Consider the following 25192-nt stretch of genomic DNA (forward strand, 5'->3'; position numbering starts at 1 on the left):
GTAAAAAAAGAAAATCAATCATTTTCCTTTGGATGTTGGTGAACAGCTTCTTTTCAGTGTGAGGCGGTGATTAATGTGCCTCTGTGTATTAATTATCCCCCTTTGGTGTCCTTGTTGTGCTTGGCTACTTTGTCTGTTTGTGAATATGGCTCAATGTTAAAGGAAAATTCCACATTTAAACAGTCGCTTTTAAAAAGAGCCAATGGCAGGCGTCTGATGAGTGCTGTTTGACAGAAATACAAAAGAGGCGCAATCTTTTCGATGTATGCGTCTGTGAAAGATTTCACTAATGCCCATAGTGACGAGACGTTATCTTTTAGCTGTCTTATTTGGTTGTATCGTCCCAATCAGCAGGCCATCCTTCTTGGTTTGCTTGTTTGTGCTGCTTTTATCCTTTTGCATTTTGAGGGACTTGATGAATCAGTAAGATAATTAAAGAGGAAGAGATTTGAGATGACAACAGCAGCTCGAGAGAAGAAGGTGGTCAGTGCGTCCATTGAACCAAACAAAGGAGCTACAGGGTGAATATGCGTTGGTTCAACAAATACAAGACATGGATGAGGAGATGCACTTTTGATATTTTTGCATATCCGCCAATTGTTTTGCTGATCTCGTCATCCAGATCCAATCCCCTAGGACACTCAAAACTCCAGCAGATGTGTCAGAGAGGCTCTCCGTGACTACCTGATCACATTGCGCAACAGTGTATGACGATGTCTGTGACTTTGCAAAATTCTCCAGGTGCACAGTGTAGGAGCAAAATAAATCATTACCATATATGGACATGTCATATTCTGCTTCCTCATGTGTGCAAGGCCTCATTGTACCTTATTTGTATATGAGAAGTGTGCTTCGTAGCTGTTTTCAGTTATCGTTAACTTCGAGGCCTCCCTTGTGCTGTACACTTCGAAATTTAACCTTTCAGCTGAAATAGATTGACTCTTTTTTATCAATTTATTAAATAGCACAAAAGACACCTTGATCGTTTCACTCTTAATTGATTCACTTCTGCCACAACACACAACATGAAAGTAGAGTGTCAAGGGACAATTTTTGTCTTTCGAATATATGTCAAATCTGTCGAGCGACATTTATCAAAAGTGTTGAGCGGCCGACCATTGATCAGGCTTAAAAATGAAAATTCAGCCATTATCTACTCACCCATATGCCGAGGGAGGCTCAGGTGAAGTTTTAGAGTCCTCAAAACACTTGTGGAGATCCAAGGGGAGAGGAGGTAGCAGCACAACTCCACCTAATGGAGGCTGACGGTGCCCCAGATTCAAACGTCCAAAAACACATAATTGAAACCACAAAATATCTCCATACTGCTCGTCCGTAGTGATCCAAGTGTCCTGAAGCCCCGACATAAAAAGTTGTTTGGAAAAACTTCATTTGAACTCTGTTTTTAGCCTCATTGTAGCCTGTAGCTCTGACTGCCTCTCTGTGGACCGTGCTCTCATGTACGCGCTTGCATGAGACCGTGAGACATGGGCACCGCCTTCATGTGTGTTCACGTGCTTTTGCTGGTCTCGCACACAAGTGTACATGAGCGCGCGGTGCACAGAGAGGCAGTTAGAGCTACAGGCTACAATGAGGCTAAAAACAGAGTTCAAATGACGTTTTTCCCAAACAACTTTTTATGTCGGGGCTTCAGGACACTTGGATCACTACAGACGAGCAGTATGGAGATATTTTGTGGTTTCAATTATGTGTTTTTGGACGTTTGAATCTGGGGCACCGTCAGCCTGCATTTGGTGGAGTTGTGTTGCTACCTCCTCTCCCCTTGGATCTCCGCAAGTGATGTGAGGACTCTAAAACTTCACCTGAGCCTCCCTCGGCATATGGGTGAGTAGATAATGGCTGAATTTTCATTTTTGGATGCACTATCCCTTTAAGATGGTTCAGTTGTGTTTTTATGTAGTTTATTTTTCCTTTTGCTGTAGTGTAGTGTGAGAACATACCTCCAAAGAAGGTATTATCAAGCTTGATAGCTAATAAAATATTTTTTGTACTCCTTCTGTTCAAGCCCAAGTGCCTGGGTCACTTCAAAAATTGTGACAAAAAGTACTGTTGTGGATACAGTTTGATGGAACGTGGGTACAAGATAAAAAATTCACATCGCATACTCACAGAATGCTTTCTGGAATGCATCAAACAAACTAAGTAGAACAGTGTACCTTGAGGTGGATTATTCCTTTAATATTCAGTCCATTAAGAGTGTTGTAATGTACAGTAACTGACAGTAACTCCTCCTTTCTCTCATTTCTCAGAGGATAGCTGAGGCTGAGATGGAGAGCCAGGGCATAGACGCCCACATGTCCATCCAGGAGAGGAAACAGCTGATAGTAGCCCAAGAGGAGGCGTGGAAGACGAAAGGACACGGAGCCGCCAACGACTCCACCCAGTTCACCGTGGCTGCACGAATGGTGAAGAAAGGTCAGGCGTGCTTCTCCATATCTAAGAAGCGCATGCACACATGCTGAACTGCACTCAGTCATTAGACCAGAGAGAGTTAAGTCCGCAGTTCAGTCTCAGCTCTCTTCCCTGAATCCCCCAAAGCCCCCTTCTCAATTAGCAGCTGGGGAAAGTGACTCTCCTTTTCCCTCCATCAGGCCCAAGCACAACAGACAGCACTCTGCTCAGACAGAAAATGAGTGTATGGTTGGAGTTGTTCCCTATTAGCTCCGGGCTCAGCCAGAGGGGGCAGCTGATGGAAGGTTTCAGGGGAGTCGGTGGGTTTGGCCAGATTATATCTGATGGATAGTGGCGTAGGAAAGATTAGCAGCAGAGATATTTTTCCTTAACCGTCTTCACAGGCAGCTTAAATGGTGTTTCTGTAGCTCTGGCTGCCTTTGAGGCAAGTGTTGTTAGCACTATATCCAGTGATTGCAACATAAGGGGAACGTACAACCTGGTTTTGTTGGGCTTTTGGTTGCTAACCTGTCTGTGTTCTTACAACAGGGTTGGCCTCCCCCGCAGCCCTCCAGTCTCCAGTGTCCTCCAAACCCAAGATCAGCAGCGTGGCCATCTCCAAACCACAGGAAGGTCAGTATTTATTCATCTGTGTGTGCTTTCCATGCTCTTTGTCTGCCTTCCTCCACACACTTGTGTCCTCTGGTTACCTACTGTCACACTGCAGTCATGTGGAACCGTTTAATTCATGTAGCAGGGTTAATGAAGATCGTTGGGCTGAGCTGCTGCTCCAATCTGATTTACACCTAATGACATGACTTTGTTACGTCCTCGAATGTCACCAGACAGTTGCCAAACAAATTCTACACACAGTTCATTAACTGAATTGTTGCTCTGACTGAGTTGATGCGCTGATGCTGAACAGATCTCATATGAGCACAGTGTAACTGATTGTCTTTGCTTCTCTTTCAAAAGACATGGAGGAGATGTCTGACATTGAAGGTGTATTCTCTTTCTTTGGTGTTGCACTGAATGCTATGTTCATCATCATCATCATCATCATTATCACCAAAACCACAAATATCATCAGCACTAATGTGTGATGTTGCTGTGAGACTTCTATCAGGTTACCAGAGCCTAATAGAATAAAAACCATGGGATGATGTTTCCATCAATATGCATGAGTCTGGAGTGCAGAAGGATTCATACTTAGTGGCTGTTTACTGCTTGTGACTGACAGGAAATATGTTCAGATAATGTCATCATGACTGTGTGCAAGTGTTCATGCTCAGTCATTGGTCAGCTCAGCAGCAGCAGCATCCGTGGTGGCAAGTGTGACTCTGGACAACAGAACTTCAGACTGCCTGCCTGTGCAGAGATATGATGCAAATGCAGAGTGAATTTATGGCTCTAACAGGTGTGTGTGTGTTGGTGTGTGTCTGTGTGCGTGTGGCTGTGCAGAGATCAAGGCTGTACCAGAGCTGAACCTGGAGTCTGACCTGAAGCTGGATAAACTGGAGTCATTCCTCGGCAAGCTCAACAGTAAAGGTCAGTGGTGTTCGGCATGTTGTCTCCAGGGTCATCATGCCTCTACTTGGCACCGCACTCTTTCACATGGTTCACACGATAACAAAATTACGGCTGCCCCCAGCTAAGAACTTTCCTCATCGACCAGTAGTCGTCATTTAGAGCCATTAGTCGACTTGTCACGAAATACAAAACCGTACTAATGAACCTTCATTAATATAGGCCTATATTTTATCTACAAGTGCACGTCACACACTGAGCGAGCCGCGTGTTAATGACGCTGTGGGCTAATGGGCATGTAGCTACTTCCATGTTTCAGATGATACGTCATGTTTGTAGCCGACCAATGAAGATGAGTTTACATATCACCTTGGGTTCGTCCTTCACCTTCTCAAAATGATCCCACACTTTGGATTTCCTGCCCGACATGTTATTAACTAGCCTGTGGAATAACCGCAGGTACCAGCCCTGGAAATTAACCTGACTCCTGTCTGACTGCTGAGCGTGGACACTTCCTGTGTCTGTCCTTTCAAAGTAAAGTCACACATGGTCCAGTCATATAGGTTTGGATTTATTTTGACAAGGCGTAGCTCCTAATTGAGTTTGAATTTTTTTTTTCTTTTCAATTTTTTGTTTGTCTGTTTATTTTCTGCAACTAAGCGACCAATGAAATTTTGCCAACCATGACCTTTCTGGACGACTAACGTTTGGTCGACTATTGGGGGGCAGCCCTAAAGAAATGTATGATGTATGATTGAGACCAAACTCAGTGAATTAAATGCAGTATTCTCCGTCTAGTTCACTATAATTCATTTAGGATGTGAACAACTATTAGTGTTGCATTTTTCTAGGCATGTGCACGCATTTATTCTTCTCTACTTTAAGTAAATTTCTGTAAGAGTACAGTCGTGATAGATTTGGTGACACATGTGGTTACAGGTTACAACAACTGTGTTTTAATAGAGCTGCTGTCAGAGTAGCACCTTGCTACATTAATGTAATGGCTGTTTAAAATGCCGGCCTCATGTTAGAATAAGCGAAAGTAACTTGTATGTAAAAGTCACCACTGCAGTCCTGCCTTGATGGATCAGACCTTGGTTTCCATTTCACTTTCAAAACAGTAGTCTGAATTAAACACAGTCATATTAACATGAAGGCTACAGCAGCACTAGATTAAACAGCACAAAGAGAGATTAAATGTCTTCTTCAGCCTTCTTCAGAGCACTTTAATTAAAATGATTGCTTGATTAGCATCTTCTATGTAAAAATAAGCTTAATAAACAGTAAGACAGTTTGAATGAACCATTTTGAAGTTGTTGAGGTGGTTGTTCTCGTGTCAAATCAATCTTTAAAATAATTTTTTCTTTCACACTGTAGGGCAAAAAGATTACTTTTAAAAAAACAAGAACCTTCCTGCAGCTTTTCTACAACCATAATGATAACCCTGCCTATAATCTTAATTTTTGTGGATGAATGAATACTCAGCTGAACATTTTGCATGCAGCATGTGAGCACACAGGAATCCCAGCTCAGTAACTTAACTATAGATGATGGAACTGATAAGAAGATTTGGTAACACTTCATAAGACGGCCCGCGTTTTAGAGTGTACCTCACGTCCACTTTCTTACATATACTTTCCCAAGAGTTAGAGTATAACTCGTGGTCACTTGGCATATACTTCCCCGGGAGTTATACCCTAACTCCCGGGACTTGCCTGCACCTGAGGGGCACACAGAGAGCTCATGAGAGAGCAGATCAGCACAGGCTGTTTAATATGGGTTTGAAATTTCTCGAACAAGTTCTTCCCATTCCCAAACCGTTGATCCAGTCATGAAATCAAAATGATGGTAAGAGAGATCCACTTCTCGTGAACGCACAAGAATGCAAGTTATACCCTAACTCCCGGGGAAGTATATGCCAAGTGACCACGTCGTTATACTCTAACTCCTGGGAAAGTATGTGGTAAGTTCCCGGGAGGAATTATGCTCTAACTCCCGGGACAGTACATGTAAGTTGTGTGGACGAGAGGTACACTCTAAAACGCAGGCTGTCTTATGAAGTGTTACCGAAGATTTATTGTGATGTGTTGTGAAAACAAAGTACGCATATTCCTCATTATGGTCTTTAACTGAGGCCTCAGCAGCAAAATAGGGTTAAAGATCCATCTGTGATGCAGCTTGTGAGCAAAAAACCAACATGGTGGCTTAGTGGCTAAGATGCTTCGTACACACCAGTGGTTCTCAAATGGTGTGCCGTGATGTCAGTCCAGGTGTTTCTATGGGATTTTGTGATAACCAGACATTATTACTGCAATATTCAACTGGGCCTATACAAAAAGATATGAATGAGATTTTAATTGAGTGTATCAGTATGTTGTGCGCATTCATTTCCTAATAAAGAGGCAAACTCTAGCTGAAAAACATAATTTAATTTAAGAAACAATCATGGGGAGCGTCTTTGTCTCCATTAGTGCATGGGAATTCTAAGTGTGTGACACATCTAAAGCCCTGATTGGCAGCCAGTGTGAGGGATGATAACAGTTAAAAGGAGGAAGACGTGAGTGGGACAGTGGATCACTTTATTGCACGGAGCAAATTACAACAAAGCACCAGCCAAGACGACCTACTACTAAAAGAAAAGAGAAAAGTTGAGACTGTATTGTTGTAGTAACTTTGTCTTGTTCCTCTTCAGTGTGCGGACTGCCAGAAGCGACCATCACAGTCACACAGAAGAAGGTAAAGGAAGTAATGACCCTCGAAGATGAAACGTTTTCCAAGTTCTACCGCCAAGTGGAGGAGCTCCCCGCCACCACTAACAAGGTGGAGATAGACGAAGACTTCGATGCCATCTTTGGTCCCCAGGTGCCAAAGTAAGCTCTCACTGCCAAGAGGTCATTTTTAATTGAAAACACTGAATTTCTCATCATTGTGAGACTCCGCTTTTTCTCTGTTGACAATGCTCCTTCTCCTCTGACTTCTGCTCAGGCTGACCTCGGAGATGGTGCAGCACAAGCGAGCGGTGCGCCCGGCGCGTAACGTCCAGTCATCTAGAAACCCTCTGAAGATGCTGGCTGCCAGGGAGGACATCAGACACGAGTACACGGAGCAGAGGCTCAACATCGGCCTGCTGGAGAGCAAGAGGATGAAGGCTGAGAAGAGTGAGTGAGGCGCTCAGAGATACATGTGACAGGCTCTTTCACCCCTCAGAATAACTCTTGATGTTGTAATATTAAACCTTAAATGTCAGTCTCAGAGACAGAATTAAACGTCCCTGATATTATTTAGTCTATAAATTGTCTCTCCATGCTGTGAATTAACCCGCTCAAGCCACTTTAGGACTCGCACTGACCTACATGTAGAGCTGCAGTCAGTTTTCTGTCATTGTGCAGAGCAGTCCCTTAAAAAGCTGCACGTGGTCTGCAGCTTGTTTTGAGCATGGCGTTAGATAACACACTAAGTCAATGTCACGGTACTCTCATAACTTCCTCCTTCACCTCCTCTGACAGCAGTAAAAACACTTAAACTGTCTTTGGGCTGTTCTATATTTGTTACAGTTATATAGAGACTGTTAGCGTCCAGCTTGAAAGGTCATTGTGTATCGCAGCTAAATGTAATGATTGAATATTGTGTGTTGTGTCGGTGTCTGTCTCACGGCCTGTCTCTGTGCTCTGTCGTGTTCACCGCAGTGAATAAGAACTCTGGTTTCTCTGACGTGGCTCTGGCTGGCCTGGCGAGCAAGGAGAACTTTAGCAACGTCAACCTGCGCAGCGTCAACATCTCCGAGCAGATGTCCAACAACAGCGCCGTGCCGTACAAGAAACTCATGCTTCTACAGGTCAAAGGTCAGTTGAATTAACAGGCCACACCGAACGCACAAAGATACTCACATGCTGCACCACACTGTCCAAGGCAACACTCTCGGGTTGGGTTTAAACAGACCACACAGCCCAAGTGTTAAAGCACCCTGAACTATTGTTGTTTCTGTTTGCTCGCAACTCGGCCAGAACGCAGGAACTTTTGGTCACTAACCCTCCATTTGGAAACCACAGAGCTGCAACAGAGACTATAACGAGGTAATTAATAGGCATCTGTCCTGCTGGGACACACAGACAGTCATGTCCTACCAAGAAACATCTCTGTCTTCTGTTGAAAGCACAGCCCTTACAGAAGTATAATTGAGGGCAGGCTCCTCGAGCCTTGGCCAGGCTTTAGGATGTGGCTTGTTTACTACACAGCCGAGCCAGCCAAGCAGAAAACATCTGTCTGCATTTTCCTAATCTTTTAAATTAGCTTGTTTGCTTAATGGAGACATATCTGTGAAATATAGAGCCAGTGAGGCAGCGTATTTACCAGCACTTAAGATGTTAAGAACATGGAAAAACAAATAGCTACTGTTTTTTTTCACAAAGCTTTGGAGGATGCTGCATTCAAGAGCGTCCTTTCCAGAGGATATCTAAAAGGGGAGACGAGAGTGGGTCTATTTCGGTGTCTTTGCACCTCCTCCACACGTCTGTCGGTGACAGCTGTGGCTCTAAATCATTCTCCCCAGGTCACCTCACACTGTCCTGGGCTGATCCTCCCCTCAAAACCCCACTGTCTGTAATCCACAGTAAATCCACTGCAGCGCTTTGTTAGAAGGTTGGCGGTCCCAGTCTGACAGGGCCAGGAGTTTAGAATAGTTTCTGCTGGTTTCTGCTTTAAACACCTGAACAGCCAACTGGATCACGAGTCACTGAGGCCCTCCAGTTTGTCATGAGACACTTTATGATTTTAATATAGGTGGTAAACAAGCAATGCTACGTGGAAAGAGAGGTTTTCAATTCGAAAGCGTCAGCACTCAACAAGGCAGATACACGTACATGAATGCACAGGGTCAAATGGCGATGGCTGGCACATCATTGCCCCAACACCTCTAGTCTGATAATCCAGGCATGTTGATAGTGATAATCAGAGCTCTCACCGATAAGCCACCTGTCTGTGTTGTTTTTTTTTCCGTGCCTGTGCAACACCAGGCCGACGGCACGTCCAGACCAGGCTGGTGGAGCCCAGAGCGTCCTCCCTCAACAGCGGCGATTGCTTCCTGCTCATCACGCCGCACCACTGCTTCGTCTGGACCGGAGAGTTTGCCAACGTCATCGAAAAGAACAAAGTGAGTGTGGCTTTGTAACGCTGCAAAATAACACAAGAAATTAAAAAATGAGTGGAGTCAGGCAGGTGTTATGTGGGGCAGACTCCACATGCAGGATGTAGACACAGCCCTGAGAGGAAGCAATGGTGGCACGGTGCAGGAAGACGTGTGTGTTGACTGAGAGGAAGTGTGTGCGTGTGTGCGTGTGTCTGGGGCTCATTGCAGGAAAAAGACACAAAACAAGGCTATTGTTCAAAGCCGAGACTGATGAGCTGTGATTGGCTGAGCAGAGCGCTGACCTCAATTGGACCAAAAGGAAAGCTCTGAGCTGTGGCCCCTCGTTATTTATGAGGAGGGTTGTTTAGTTCAGGTCATTAAAGTTTGCAGACTCTTCCTGAGTAATGAACTTGAGCTTTTTTTCCCTCAGAATGATGGGTTTCAAAAAATAAACCTAAAAAATGTGTGGATGCATTCCTCGTGTTTTTGTCCAAGTATGAGCAGCATGTTAACCATGTGTGCTTTTTATTCAAACTGACAGAAGGCCTGTGTTTTTTTAATTAACAGAACTCATAAGTAAATTATTCTTCTCTGTCATCTTTCCAGGCGTCAGAGTTAGCAAACTTCATCCAGAGAAAGAGGGATTTGGGTTGCCGAGCGAACTACGTCCAGGTCATCGAGGAGGGCGTCGGCACGAACAGCCACGCAGCCAAGGATTTCTGGAAGATTCTGGGAGGGCAGTCGAGCTATCAGTGTAAGGGTTTGCATCTAAAATAAACTCAATCAGTCTTTGAAACAGTGAAATGCGAGCTGAATCTTGTCTTTCTTCTTGCAGCTGCAGGAACTCCAGATGAGGACGAGCTGTACGAGGGAGCCATCGTGGAGACAAACTGTATTTACCGCCTGATGGATGACAAACTGGTCCCAGATGATGATTTCTGGGCCAAGGTGCCCCGTTGTTCCCTGCTCGACCCCAAGGAGGTCAGATACATGTTTAAAACATTCATCTTGACTTTATGAAAAATCAGCCAGGGATTTAAAGCCACTCTGAGAATAAAAAATGACACAGCAGGAAACAGCAAATCCCGCTGGTACTGTTGGCTCACAAACATAAACACTGCCTCTGTGTTTCTGTGCAGGTGTTAGTGTTTGACTTTGGCAGCGAGATGTACATATGGCATGGAAAGGAAGTGACGCTGGCACAGAGGAAGGTGGCCTTCCAGCTGGCCAAGCACCTGTGGAACGGCACCTTCGACTACACAAACTGTGACATCAACCCGCTCGACCCCGGAGAGTGCAACCCACTCATACCCAAGTATGGAAACATATATATAGATCATTATAGTACAGTGTGTGTGTACACTGTTGTCTGTGACCATAGGTGTTCATCAAGCATCAGACTCACAATATGAGACAACAACTTCTTTACACTAGAGCAGGGGTGTCAAACATACAGCTGTGGGCCAGAACAGCCCACCAAAGGGTCCAATCCGGCCCACTAGATGACGAGAAAGAAACCATCTAAATGATGTTTTAGTCTGAATGTAGAGTTTCAGTGCTCTTAATATTTGTTGTACAGGAGTAAATGGCACAGATGACTGCTGCCATGACTACTGTGCAACTGTGTATTGAGAGCACTTAATTAAAGGTCTGGTATGTGTCAGTGACGTGCTGTGTCCTCTTCACCTGTAGGAAAGGTCAGGGCCGACCTGACTGGGCGGTATTCGGCAGACTGACTCAACACAACGAAACCACCCTGTTCAAAGAGAAGTTCCTGGACTGGAGCGAATCCAGGAAATCACCCAGTCCCACAAAAAACAATGACCTCATCGCCGATCAAAAGGTATCTAAATCATGAAAATCTTATCAGTGTGGTTTAGAGGATCATTGAGAGTACTAAATACAAATTTCTGTCCACCTCAGGAGCAGCCCACGTCCGATCAGCCCCATGTGTACAACGCCTCCCTGATGCTGCCCGTCGATCAGGCGCCCATCTGCACCAAACTGGACGGGTTTAACGTGGGGCGGGGCTACGGCCTGGTGGAGGCGGAGGAGTGGCGGAGCTACGAGATCACCACGCTGGGGGTGGAGGTGTGGCACATCCTGGAGTTCGACTACAGCCGCCTGCCGCGACAGAGCATCGGGCAGTTTCACGAGGGCGACACGTACGTGATGAAGTGGAAGTACATGGTCAGCACTGCAGGTTGGTATTGTCTGTTTTCACTTCATTCATAGGCACTTCATTCAAGTGCCTAATAATGACCCAATGGAGTTACTCTAACAAGCCAGAACAAGTTAGATAGTCCATATTTAGCCTGAAGATATTTGCCTCCTCCTCAGAAGCCACAACATAAGATGATCCTAGTTTTTATGTGGGTTACTGTAGATGTAGGCCGCTACAGCTGCACATCACATCCTTCTCTGATGTAAGTCTGACCCACTCTGAATACATCCATCTTTGATTCAGACACCAGTAGTGTAAATCAGAGTAGTTAACCCCACAAGAGACTCTCCTGTGGTGTTTGGTCAGAAACACAAAAAACTAGTAAACATTAGATTGTCCATTTTAGATCTGATTATACATTGTTTTTTATAGGATTATGGGTAACACATTACTTGAAGGTATCTACATGTGAGATGACACTGTCATGAACTTGTCATAAACATTATGTACGTGTCATAAACGTTTATAACTGCTGTCATTAAGTGTCATTCGGTTTTTGTAATGACAAGTTGACATTGTTTGGGTTGTCTTGATTATGACAACTTGACATTAACCAGGATGACATTACCAGAAGTTGCCTTTGTCATGACACGTTGACATTAAATATGTTTGGCATGTCTTGATTATGGCAACTTGACATTAACCAGGATGACATTACCAGAAGTTGCCTTTGTCATGACACGTTGACATTAAATTTGTTTGGCATGTCTTGATTATGGCAACTTGACATTAATTAAAGTGACATTACCAGAAGTTGCCTTTGTCATGACAAGTTGACATTACCAGAAGTTGCCTTTGTCATGACAAGTTGACATTACCAGAAGTTGCCTTTATCATGACAAGCTGACATTAGATTTGTTTGGGATGTCTTTATTATGACAACTTGACATTAATCAAGTTGACATTACCAGAAGTTGCCTTTGTCATGATAAGTTGACATTAGATTTGTTTGGGATGTCTCTATTATGACAACTTGACATTAATTAAAGTGACATTACCAGAAGTTGCCTTTGTCATGACAAGTTGAGATTACCAGAAGTTGTCTTTGTCATTTGATTACATAATCAAAACAACCCAAACAGTGTCAACTTGTCATTACAAAAACCAAATGACATTTAATGACAGCAGTCATAGATGTTTATGACATGTAGATAATGTTCATGACAGGTTCATGAACGTGTCATGTCACCCTTATGTAGATACTTTCAAGTAAAGTGTTACTGGGTTATGTTCTATTATTAGTTAAAATGTTTAAGCCAAAGGTTTATTGTTTGCCAGGTCTGTAGTCACACATTAATCAAACACTTCATCTTTCCAACAATCTCTCGCCATCAGTTGGAAGGAGACAGAACCCAGAGCAGCAGAAGACGGCGGGGGCGGGGAAGGAGAAGTGCTGCTACTTCTTCTGGCAGGGCCGCAACTCCACCGTCAGCGAGAAAGGAACATCTGCACTGATGACGGTGGAGCTGGACGAGGAGCGGGGAGCACAGGTACACGAGAGAGTGTGTATGACAGAGAAATATCACAGAGTATTCAAGTCTCACTTCTTTGTCGGCCCACTCTTTGTAAGCTTTACTCCTGTTCTATTTCATCCTTCCTCCAGGTTCAGGTGCAGCAGGGTAAAGAGCCGCCATGTTTTCTGCAGTGCTTCAAAGGAGGGATGGTCATCCACTCAGGGAGGAGAGAAGAGGAGGAGGAGAACTCCCAGAGTAAGACCACATTACTGCTGCTGCTGTTTCAGCATTATCTGAAAAGGATAAATAAGCAAATAGTCTGTTTAGAGGTCGTATTTTCTAAATTATACTTGATCTCTGACAGTTCTAAATGAGTAACACCCACACTGTAGCAGTCATAAGTTCATAATCGACCCAAAATGAGTGACTCATATACTTGAGAACTGTGATGTAGCTTAGAGGAGAATTAGATTTGCGAGAATAAAAACCATTCTGAGGGATAAACACTCCCACTGAAGCTTTCAGGAGCTCCATATTTTCCAACACCTCACATAACTGAGCTCTCGTTTTTTTTTTTTTGTTTTTTTTTTGTTTGTTTTTTTTGGCTCCAAGTTACACTTTAGTTAGGAAGGTTTTTTTGTTTCACAGTTAATGTGAACGAGGTCGCAGATACAAGCAGCCGAAATGAGTTTCCTCAGAAGGGTAATGGATGGATGGAGTTAATGTGAATGAAACTTTCTAGATATGAGCCCTACTAGATACTCGAAAATGTAAAATAAAACATTTATTTACTCCAGTGTTTGTCTCTCACCTCTTGCCCTGCCTGCTCCCTGCAGATGACTGGCGCCTGTACTGTGTGCGAGGGGAGGTGGAGGTGGAGGGCCACCTGCTGGAGGTGGCCTGTCACTGCAGCAGCCTGCGCTCCAGGGTCTCGATGGTGCTGCTGAGCGTCAGCCAGGCCCTCATCTACCTGTGGCACGGCTGCAAGTCTCAGGCACACACGCGGGAGGTGGCACGCACCGCCGCCAACAAAATCAAAGAACAGTGAGTGGAAACTTCATTTTCTCAGTCAGCACATATCAAAGTGACGCTATTGGAACTGTGGTATTGAACATCCTGCAAAATCTATTGACATCAATCCATTTCTGATTTGTTTTCACGCTGCCATTCTCACCAGTCAGTATGACGTGTTCTTCTTTGTGCAGCTGTCCTCTGGAAACAGGCCTCCACAGCAGCAGCAAGGTGACCATCCGGGAATGTGACGAGGGAGCCGAGCCCTCAGGATTCTGGGAACCTCTCAGCAGGAGGGACAGGAAGGCGTACGACTGCATGCTGCAAGGTGAGGGAACCGAAAGACTTTCAACATATTTTTATTCACTATAATCAGCTGTGGGTGGTGTAATTAACTGGATATGTGTATTTGTCGACCGTCAGACCCAGGGAGGTTTAACTTCTCGCCACGTCTGTACCAGCTGAGCAGCAGCTCGGGGGAGTTTGCAGCTGTGGAGTTTCTGTTCCCTGCCAGAAACCCTAAGGAGGTCAACTCTATGCCTTTCCTGCAGGAGGACCTTTATGCAGCTTCTCAGCCAGGTACACACATGCATTCCTCCTACTGTACATGTGAATATAATAATGGCACATACAGTATATACAGAGTGCTTTACAACATAGTCAAAGATGATTTAAACAGCAGCATATCTTTAGCTGATTACACTAATTTCTTCACTAGTGATGGCCAAATGAAGCCTCATGAAGCATTTTCTTTATTTCCTGAGCCCACTAGATGGCGCTTTTTGTTAAACAAAAGGTTGAAAGCTTCACTGAATTGCCATTCTTTGAGCCTCTCTCTTTAAACCATGACCGCCATCTCGTGGGCTCAGAAATGAAAGAAAATGCTTCATGAGGCTTCATTTGGCCATCACTATTCTTCACTCCAGCTGTAATCTGACAGGAATGAAAGACTGTTGACACATTAAATGACACTGAAGTTTACTCTTCAGGATGATTCTAATATCGACATTTGAGAGTTAGAGGATCTGACAAAAATATATCAGTGGATATTCATTAATTAGACATTAGCACATTAGCTAAACAAACATTTCTGCTATCAGTAGTATCCCTCCATGATCACTTTAGTGTGTTTAAGAGTTTCTGTGGATGAAGAGGATTTACTTAGTGTGTGTGTTTTCATCCAGTAACATGAGCAAATCATCCGAAACTTTGTGTTTTTCATAATCCTCCATTTGTAAACCAAAAACCAACTCCTAACCATAAAGTAGGCGGCTGTGAAATCTGATGAGCGACCACTTTACGAAACTGCCATCACTCTGAAAGTCTAAAAATGGCGTCCTTGTCTTTGCTTTCTGTGCTTTTCAGCCCTGTTCCTGGTGGACAACCACCACGAGGTGTATCTGTGGCAGGGCTGGTGGCCTCAGGACAGCGAAAGCACCGGCTCAGCCCGGATCCGCTGGGACTCGGACAGGAAGTGCGCCATGGAGACGGTGCTGCAGTACTGTAAAGGTATTCAGCAAACGCACCATTTAAGCTATTTCTTTCATAAGGTAATGTTGAGAACATTGTCACAACACTACGACTGCCTGGAACCAAAATCCCAAAAACGAGGAAATGAAGTGAGTAGATTGTGTCTTTAATACCGCCCATGTGTTGTGTTTTTCCTACAGAGAAGAATGGGAAGAAGCCTCCCAAAGCGTATCTGATCCACGCTGGTCTGGAGCCGCTCACCTTCACCAACATGTTCCCCAGCTGGGAGCACAGAGAGGACATCGCTGAGATCACTGAGAGGGTGTGTGGATCAAATTATATTATCTGAGGACTCCCAGCTATTATCTGATATGAGCCAGTTGTGCTCACAGTGTCTGCCTGTAGCCATTAGTGTGTGTGTACTGTAGAAACACATGCTCTTATTGCACAAAAAAGAGGCGTCCAGGTATACGCCATTATCACTTTGCTTTCCTAAATAAATGTATCATCTACTGTCCAACTTTGTGTTGAAAAGTAATGTACTTTGTGTGTGTGTGTTGTCAGGAGGCAGAGGTGTGTAACCAGATTATTCTAGTGGAGGACGTGTTGGCCAGGCTGTGTAAGACCACATACCCGCTGGCAGAGCTTCTGGCCCGGCCACTTCCTGAGGGCGTGGACCCTCTTCGCCTGGAGGTCTACCTGTCTGATGAGGATTTTGAGGTGAGAACATGCAGTCTGCACACATGGGCGACATTGCTCTTTTTACACTGATAAATCACAACCACGATGACTGTAGTGGAGTGTGTAGCAGCTGTTCCCTCAGCAGACTGTTGAAACCAAAACAGAGATAAAAGAGAGTGAATATTGGACTTAAATTTGTCAGGTGGACAGAAACACGACTCCAAATGAATGTTAACGTTGTGCCTTGACTGCTGTATGTACCCAAGTGGCTATAAAGCTGATTAGTGCTGCTTCAAAGTACAAAATAATCACAGTATGTTACACCTTTAAATCATAGCTATAACCTTCAGGAGAATCATTGTTTAGTGATGCTGCACAAAACACCCTTAAGTCTTCTCCTCCTTCTCCTTAAGGGTTTCCTTAAATGTTCACTTAAGTATGTATGGTTTTCTCCTTGTCTTGGTTTTATACTTAAGGAATCCCAAGACCGTTGTGTAAAAGACCTTAGCAACCAAAGCAAGGTAAAAAAAAACAACAACAACAAAAAAAAACTTAAGGGACCTCTGACTCTATCTTAACTGCAGCATGACTGAGTTTTTGGTGATAAATGAAAAAACTAACACACCTCAAGAAGAGTGTTCTGTGGCCAGAAGGTACCAGTGGATACTGTTTTATTAAGTATCCATTAATTTTTGTTGCTTCTTCCTACAATCGTTGGGGATCAAATTTACGGTGTAGTTTAACCTTTTCCTCCTCTGACCAGTGTGCTTTTCTTGTCTTCTTTTCATCTGCCATTTTTTCGCTATCTAACAATAAGACAATTTTCTGAGACGATAACAGGCATCACAAGCCTGAGTCCAAGCAAACAATCTCCATGGAAACCCTTTAAAGGATTCTGTGCAACTGTATATGTTTCTCAGCTAAGGAGAACTCAATCCTTAAGTGGCATACTTAAGGAGAAAATTTAAGGTGTTTTGTGCAACCGTTTCCAGATCATTTTCTGCAGATATCTTCTTCCAGACTTATCTTTGGCTCTGTATCAGTTATTCAGCTTTTTCTCCTTAAGTTCACTGCTCTCTTCCTCTTTCTTTCCACAACCTTGTCTCTCATCATGTTCCATCGTCTTGTCTTTGTCAACTTATCTTCTTCATTCATTCCACCCTCCAGGGTGTAGGGGCTAATGGGAAGGTGAGTCATCTGACTTGAGCATGGGTGACGTGGACTCGTGCTCCTGTTGCACAGCATCCTCACTAGTCACTCAACTTAAAGGAATAGTTCACCCTCACAAATGATCATTTGTGTATAAATTACTTGCCCTGTTTTATGTTGAATGCTTGAAGCTCAACCTCCACGGTGAACAAAGAATCTAGAAAACTGAGAAAAATTCTTGGGGAATTGAAGTTATCGGGGACCACGTTAAACAACAGCAAAACTACATCAAAACATCAGTTAAAATCTCTCACACAACTCGTGCAGTATAATCCAACTCTTATTTATCCAGTCATGTGCAAAGTTCCTTCAAACAGACAGTTGGGGACTGGACTAGAAGTGAAACTTGTATTTGCTTACTTCAAATCCAGACTCCATTGGAAAAAAATACTGATTTTAGCTCACTGAACACAGGAGCTGCTGGTCTACTGCTGCCTTGAATTGGTAGTTTGTTTGAGTTATTGTGTGACTTCGGAGTTTTAAAGGGTTCGTTCAGATTCACAAATGTCACACAATAACACAAGCATTCCCCTGATTGAGGCAGCAGTAGACCAGCAGCTCCTGTGTTCATGGTGGTAAAAATACTGTTCTTGTCAATGGAGTCTGGTTTTGAAGAGAGCACAGCTTTCAGTTCAGTTTCTCATCAGAAGGGCTGCTTGTTTCGGGAAGTACAGAGCATACGACTGGATAAATGAAACTTTAATTTAAATGTGTGAGTTGTGTGAGATGTTTAAGTTTTTCTGCTGTTAAACACGGACAACTATGACTTAAATATTTTAAGAATTTTCTCAGTTTTTGGATTCTTCGCTCACTGTGGAGGCCTACAAGTAAACTATACAAATGGTGATTTTGGGGGTGAAGTATTCCTTTAACCATAACCCATTTTCTGTCCAACTCTTCCTCATCGCTCTCTTTTCTCTTTTTGATAAATCATCTAACTCCTCTCCTGTTCAGCATGCTCACTTACAATCTGCCAGCTGGTGTGGTCACGACTGAATCCTGGAGATATGAGCACTTTGACCATATTTTAGTGGGGATGTGAGTTGAAGAATGACGTTCTTAATCTCACTCACGCATGAGTGTGTTCTCAGAGGTTACTCATTCCTCACAATGCAAGCTGCAGGATGGGTTTGACATTCTGAATGTGATGCTGAACAGTCTGTGCGGTAAACTGTGATGTGACCGTGACTGCTTCATGCTGATTGTGTGTGTGTGTGTGTGTGTGGCTGCTCCCACAGAAAGCCCTGGAGATGAGCAGAGAGGAGTACGGGGGTTTGCCCGGATGGAAGCAGGTGAACTTGAAGAAAGCCAAGGGACTTTTCTGAGTGGCTGAAACAGAGATCTGACCTGAGGACACCAGGATGTTGTTTGTCTCCTCTTGTGTTTACGTGTGGACACAGCAGAGGCTCAGGGGCTGCCTCTCCTGAGTCAACCCTTCGATGGAGGGTTGAGGAGTTATGAAGGTATGGAAAAGGTGATCAGTGGACGAGAGGTGTGCCAGCTTCTTGTGCTGCGGATTTCCCTCCCATCTGCTTTTTGTGTTGGTATTGTGGTCGTGTGAGTAGGAGCAAACGTAGGCGAATGCACTTCTGAGTGAACGTGTTCTTTAAAATCACTCCGGAAACTTGGAGTTTCAGATGACGTCCATGAGCAGGGAGTGCAAGTGGAAGAACTTTACTGAATTTAATGTTAATGTACATATGTACCATACGCACAACAGCCCAGTGCCCTTACATTGCAGCCATGTGTCAGAGTGGGAGCAGGCCTGTCAACCTGCTCCACACACTCCACATCACACTCTCTGCTATTCTTGTATGTATGTTTGTGCATTGCAGATAATTTATATTTATCAAATCCACATAGGAATTTTTTAAAAAGCAGCGTCATGAATATTCACCGAGCTAAAACCGATTGAATGAGCTGTGTAATTAATGTGGAGGAGGTCTGTGTCATATGTTGATAGATAGTGGATATTACAGAACTCTCCCTCGCTGTACAGATCACCATTTGCCATTTACAAATCAAGCGATGCAGCTGCGTTGAAATGCGTCGAGTGTCATTATTGTTTCAGGCAGAGAAAAAAGGACACAGGCTGGATGCACGGCGAGGACAGTGACGATGAAATGTATTTGATTTTTGAACCCTACAGTGTATAGTGCCTTGCTTTTGTGTACAGTTTATATACAGATCCTAGTCTGCATTTTGAAGACTTTTTTGTGATATAAAGAAATATTAGAGAAATAAACTCTGAATGTTGGAAAGTAACAACATCATTGCTGCCTTTTGTTTCTTCTATGGTTTTGTATTAAGTACAATATTGACTTTATTTATTCATATACTGTGGTAGATTCATTCAGTGTGACCACAATATGAAAGCTTCCTTTATCATCCAGTAGAGGGCAGTGTAATACAAATTTCTGTGCACTCATGACTTGGAGAAATACTCAGATGATCCGTTGGATTCACGGTGAGTCACATTTAAATCCTGTCAGATTACTCTGTTACTATCAATAACACCAAACACACTGTTTTTTTCATCACTATTCTCTAATCAAATGCACCTGCTGTAGATCCATCTGTGTTAAACTGTTGAATACTGACTAAATAAAACTTAAAGTACGCAGGAAGACATATAGAGAGACAGAGTGCAGAGTGGTTCCCGTTAGAGGTGGACCCAAATAATATCAGTATTTTTGCGATGATAAATTAGTGAAAAAACATTTTTATTATTCCATTATTAATTTAAGAAAATAGAATTGCAACACAATAAGTGATATCGTTTTACAGTTTGCTTCAACTATTCAGTAAAAACTAAACAAAAATGATTTACAACAGTAACTCAGAGTGAGATTCAGATTCTGTTACAATATTAATAGCTCAACAAAATAAAATCTACCACAAATTACACATTTAAACAGCTCCCAAATACAAAAAATGTCCCCTGGGATCTATATATATAAATCAACAGGTGATTTCCTTCTTTTAGTAAAATCCTTAATGATTGTTTTTTTTCCACCTGGACCTTTATGCTCTGCCATTTCTCCTCTAATCATCACGCTGTAACCTGTGACAGGCTGTTATGACACCACAACTATCACACACTCACATATATGGAGTTTGTTGTCGAGTCACAAGCGTCACTTAGGTTTACATCACCAAAGGTTTATGACAAAATCACTTGACGACACCGACTCCTGTGTGCACACGGTGAGAGAGGAGAGGGAGAGACGCTGTGCTGCTGCCAGAGGAGCCGCTGAATGAGTTCCCTCTGAGCGGTGAGTCACTAAAAGAGTCTGAGAAGTCCGGGGCTGTTCATTAAACATTCAGGACGCCACAGTTTATTCCACACTACTGAAGCTGCTCCTCTTTTTGGAACCACTGCGGAGTCTGTAATAATTTTGCTTTCAGCCATGCTTGTTGTTGCTGTGGGTAACAGTATGATGTCAATATGTCAACAAGTCAAAATTTGCGAGTCTCATAATGTGAATTTTTCATATATTAAATGATACCCCTATCATTGTGAACGAGATGGTATGGCACACACCTAGTTCCCATTCTGGGGGTTGGTGCCCCGACCAGAGGTTGGAATATAAATCTTAAAGATCAACGAATGATTAATAGCATAGCAAAGCAGAAAAACATGTCACCTTCACCACAGTATGTGTTTTTCCTCATATAATTCCTTCAGTCTTTAATCTATTGTTCTTCAAATGAAACTGAAAAAATAAATCACTCTTTGTTAAAGACAGTAAAAAACGCTGGGTGTCTACAGGTCCTTTAAAAAGTCTTAAATTGTCCTAAATTCAGATTCGATGGGTCTTTAATATTTTCTGCCACATTACCGCGAAAATTCCTCCAGCCTGACAGACTCAATGACATCTTACAGACTGAAGAATTGCATAATACATAACATTTATGACAGCAATGAGATTTTGTTTTATTTTTCACATTGAACACATTAAACTTAAACTCACCCAACTGTTGTCATTTTTCCACATTGTTCATTTTGAGTTGACATCAGTGTGTTTACTTGGAAACCGTACTAACATGTCTCACACACACACACATATATACACACACATATATATATATATATATATATAGAATGTTTTTCCATTGCAGGTTTGGTCTTAAATTTCATATTAGTTGGTATTAAAATGGTCTTAAAAGTCAGCGGTGAGTCCATGATTGTACTGAGGGAACAAAAGCTGGCTCACAGCAGACAGGTTGACTTGTCATCGTAGGAAACACACAGGTGTTACTAATAACATTAATGATGCTGATGGCTCTGTTTTATTCACATGTTCCAGTAAACTGTGACGGTGTGACAGCGAGCCAACCTGAAGCTGGAATTCAGCCATCATTAATTGTGTTATTTACACCTGAGCTTTACCTACAGACGGTGACACGTCGACATGTATTTTATTTGGGAACAATGACGACACAAAGGTGCGCTGATGCTACGCTAACAAGTGGTTAGAGTGTGTAAACAACAACACGGGCAGATTTGTGGGAAGAAAATAACAACAATGTAATTTAAACATGTAAAAATATGAAGTCTATCGATCAGTATATCAATATATCCATATTATATTGATATTCATATATGAAACTAGATATGGTCGTAGATTTTTGATATCATAGCATCATAAGTCTTGTCCTGGTCTTAAAGGCTGCATTACAGTAAATTATGTCATTTTCTGAATCTACCAGACCCTTGTAGCTTTTCTATTATTATCCATTACCCATTTAGTCATTATACTCACATTACTGACGCTGGGTGAGAAGCAGGGACACCTTCATCAGGGCTGACACAACCTGTATGTCTTTGGGCTGTGGGAGGAAGCTGGAGAACACACAGACACAAGGAGGACCTGGGGAACCCACACTGACACAGGGAGAACATGCAAACTTCACACAGAAGGGCCCCACCCGACCGGCTGGCAGGTTTTACGACATCATTCTCACCAATAACTCTTGAATGTTTATATTTATTCAACATGCAATGCACATAACTGAACATATTTGTTATGTTTACTCTTGTTTTATTCTATTGATGTAGATATTGTAGTCACATTTTCACATTTACAGCCTCAGCATAGTGACGACACATTTTATTTTTAATATATTTTAATATCTTAACCTGAAGGGTATCTGATTTTTAATGTTTTTTGACATAATATCTATGTTATTTTACCGTATAATGGGCATTTATCAACTATAATATACTGTATTTTAATTAATTTTGACTTTAAAAATCTACTCTGTATTTTTACAGTTATTGTACGTAGTTCTATGATACGGTTATTTACTGTAATTTTACGGTAGTGCATAATGCACATTTTATTTTTAATTTAAACACAGTTTCATTGCTATTTTATTTTATTGCTTTATATTTACATACTTATATTCCATACTCTTATTCTTACTGCTTATGGTTGTCCATTCTTTGCATTCGAGCAACTCTGACAAATCACACTTTGACTTTTACTTTTGGTACCTAAGGTATATTTTCATGCTAATACTTTTGTACTTAAGTACGTTTGAATGCAGGACTTTTACTTGTGACAAACTTTTACACTGTGGTACCTAAGTAAAAGATCTGAATACTTTTTTTGCCACTGTTTATCCTTTTGATAATGTTTTTTTTTAATATTTATTTAAACAATAAGAATACAATTTAAACAACTGCACTATAGCATGTCATAAACCACTGACACAGACCTGCGGTACTACAAGGAAGGAAAGAAAAAAAGACATTATCATCCTTCTTCTAAACTTGGCATTAATCTATTCCAGTGTTTTTCATAGACATTCAATTTCCCCTGCGTTGTGCCTTCTAACATAAAGAAATGTTTTAAAAGGGAAAGAAAACGTGAGTGTCAATCGCTTTTTTCCTTTTGATTAAAAAATAAATATTTTTCCTAATAATATAATAGTATTTAAATGCTAGGACATTTGTTTCTTAATCTACTATACAGTATTTTTAAGTTAAATTCAACCTGGTTTTCTTTTGTTGCTTCCCTGCCGTTCAGTCAGTTACATATCTGGGAGGGGATGTATGTATGTATTGGTTATTGTCTCCAAAGGGGGCCTGACAGAAAAGGTCCAGGTCCAGGCAGTTCACTGAGGTGCTCCGTCATCAGGGAACAAAGATTCACTGTGTTTATTCAGTATAAACTGTGTAGACCTGTCTGTATATGTAAAGTCAACACATTAATACTGGTAAAAACATTAAGAAAGTTTCCCTGTCAGTGTGATATTAACTCCTGTGTCAGAGGCTCTGATCGCTGCTCCTCTGGGCTCCTATACGCAGTCACAACCTACAGAGCCAGTCAGTGTGTGTGCCTCACATATGGCAGCTCTATGGGTTCTGTTAAAAGCTCAATTACCTATGTGAAGTCACAGGTGAAAGCTCCAATCAGCCTTCCAACCTGTCAAACCTCACAGCCTCATTTTCCAGGCTGTCCTCCAGCTCCACACACACTTACACACACACACACACACGCTGAAAGCTCTCAGATGTTCTCAATATCAGCCGTTGGCCTGTGTTGAGGAACAAGAGCAATTAGAGGGGAATTTCATGCAATCACAGTAGAACAATATACACAGCAGGTTTCTGTTCATCCAACTGTTGCTCGAGTGTTGCTCAATATTTTAACAGCCTTACTGACAGCCTGCCCCGAAACAGCAACGAGAGAAAGAAGAAGCTGCTGCCTTTTCCAAAGAGGTTGGCAAGGCGCTGCGTGGTTCTCGCTGTTTTTCATCTGCTCGCCCTCTCTTGCATGCTAAGTTGTTGGATGCCGAGTCTGTGCTGGATTATTCGGTTGCACATGCCTCCTCTGAACTCCTCTGGCCTGCGAGGAGTTTGATGTGCGACACGGAGCATATCCGCCCACCCGCTCCTCCACACCCACTCAGTGCAACATGCTCCAACCACCACCAGCACCAACCCCCACTCCCCAACCCCCCTCCATCCCTCCCCTCTCTGGCTCCAGGAAGACCGTAGGATGTACAGTACATTGCTGTGCACACACTGCCAGGTGTGTGTAGTATCTCTGAGACCGTTTTGACTCTGAGCCCAGTATCTGCGCTGAGCTCCAACCGGCTTTTCTTTTGATACAATCCCTTTACAGGATGCAGAAACATGAATGCAAAACACCATGACACACACACACACACCTGTACAGTACACTATGTGGATACACACACACACACACACACACACACACAGAATCTAGCACTACTATGTGTAGTAGAGACTGAGAGCGCTTCCAGAATAGGATGCAGACTGAAGGTCAGTGATCCCACAAAGAAAAATAAAAAAGTGGTTGAGAGTCGTACATGTCTTCAACTGCTAAAGGTTCATTTCACCCAAATTACCAAAACTTTTAGTTAGCTGCTCCACAGGATATAAAACTTTACCATCAACACGTCGATCCTCAAGAGTTTTCACAGGGACTATTTCATCGGTCGAAAATATTTCCATTTCTCCATCAATTTCCTGTGAGATGTGAAAGTTTATAACTTGGTTCAAATAGTTTCAGAATCCCCTTGTAAACTTTTATGTGTCGCACAGAGCACAGTAAAACTCTGCTGCAGTTAATTTCAGAGCTTACAAGCACTTTTAGTGAAACGGGTAAGTTCTCTGTTCATTTGAAACTCTGTGTGCCTTACATGACAGTGCACGTGCAAACACCTACTGTATCCTATAGACAGTAAAGCACCTAGATTTATCCCACATGCAGTGTCTGATCCTGCAAAATAAACCTGACAAAATAATAAAGCTTTCAGTTTGCTTTTAATGCAGACGCAGTTGCAACAGATTTTAAGTCATCCGGCTGTTTGTTCTAGGAGAAAAAGTCTGACTGGATTGTAGTCGGCATGCAGGTCTGAAATATACTGGAGAACCAACCTGTTTAGTGCTATAGTAATATATTACAACCTGCATTGTTTGCATCCACTTCTACTTTCTAGCAGTCTTCTTTTTCACTGCTGTTGTTGGTGTGTTGCCACAGTATGTGACCACTGCTCAGACCGTTTCACATACAGTACTGTGCAAAAGTTTTAGACAGGTGT

At 42.6% G+C, this 25192-nt stretch overlaps 1 protein-coding gene across 26 annotated transcripts in view; it reads left to right on the forward strand.

Moving 5' to 3' along the window:
• svila (supervillin a) overlaps positions 1-19383 on the forward strand; it is a 110470-nt gene extending 91087 nt beyond the window's left edge. For 16 of the 26 annotated variants that reach the window (XM_078162545.1, XM_078162547.1, XM_078162535.1 and 13 more), the window contains 23 exons: positions 2271-2436; positions 2962-3045; positions 3388-3414; positions 3874-3960; positions 6632-6809; positions 6925-7097; positions 7626-7781; positions 8952-9088; positions 9671-9818; positions 9900-10045; positions 10204-10379; positions 10757-10907; positions 10988-11267; positions 12624-12778; positions 12892-12997; positions 13579-13786; positions 13948-14081; positions 14177-14332; positions 15119-15262; positions 15424-15545; positions 15788-15943; positions 17072-17092; positions 18352-19383. In XM_078162545.1, the coding sequence (XP_078018671.1) occupies positions 2271-2436; positions 2962-3045; positions 3388-3414; positions 3874-3960; positions 6632-6809; positions 6925-7097; positions 7626-7781; positions 8952-9088; positions 9671-9818; positions 9900-10045; positions 10204-10379; positions 10757-10907; positions 10988-11267; positions 12624-12778; positions 12892-12997; positions 13579-13786; positions 13948-14081; positions 14177-14332; positions 15119-15262; positions 15424-15545; positions 15788-15943; positions 17072-17092; positions 18352-18438 (3198 nt within the window). In that variant the 3' untranslated portion in view covers positions 18439-19383. Of the gene's footprint in view, positions 1-2270; positions 2437-2961; positions 3046-3387; positions 3415-3873; positions 3961-6631; positions 6810-6924; positions 7098-7625; positions 7782-8951; positions 9089-9670; positions 9819-9899; positions 10046-10203; positions 10380-10756; positions 10908-10987; positions 11268-12623; positions 12779-12891; positions 12998-13578; positions 13787-13947; positions 14082-14176; positions 14333-15118; positions 15263-15423; positions 15546-15787; positions 15944-16380; positions 17028-17071; positions 17093-18351 lie in introns of those variants that run through there. The other 10 variants (XM_033638527.2, XM_033638534.2, XM_033638537.2 and 7 more) reach the window with 4 other exon arrangements.
• Positions 19384-25192: the final 5809 nt, after the last annotated feature.

Source organism: Epinephelus lanceolatus, chromosome 20, assembly GCF_041903045.1.
Source record: "Epinephelus lanceolatus isolate andai-2023 chromosome 20, ASM4190304v1, whole genome shotgun sequence".
NCBI lineage: Eukaryota > Metazoa > Chordata > Actinopteri > Perciformes > Serranidae > Epinephelus > Epinephelus lanceolatus.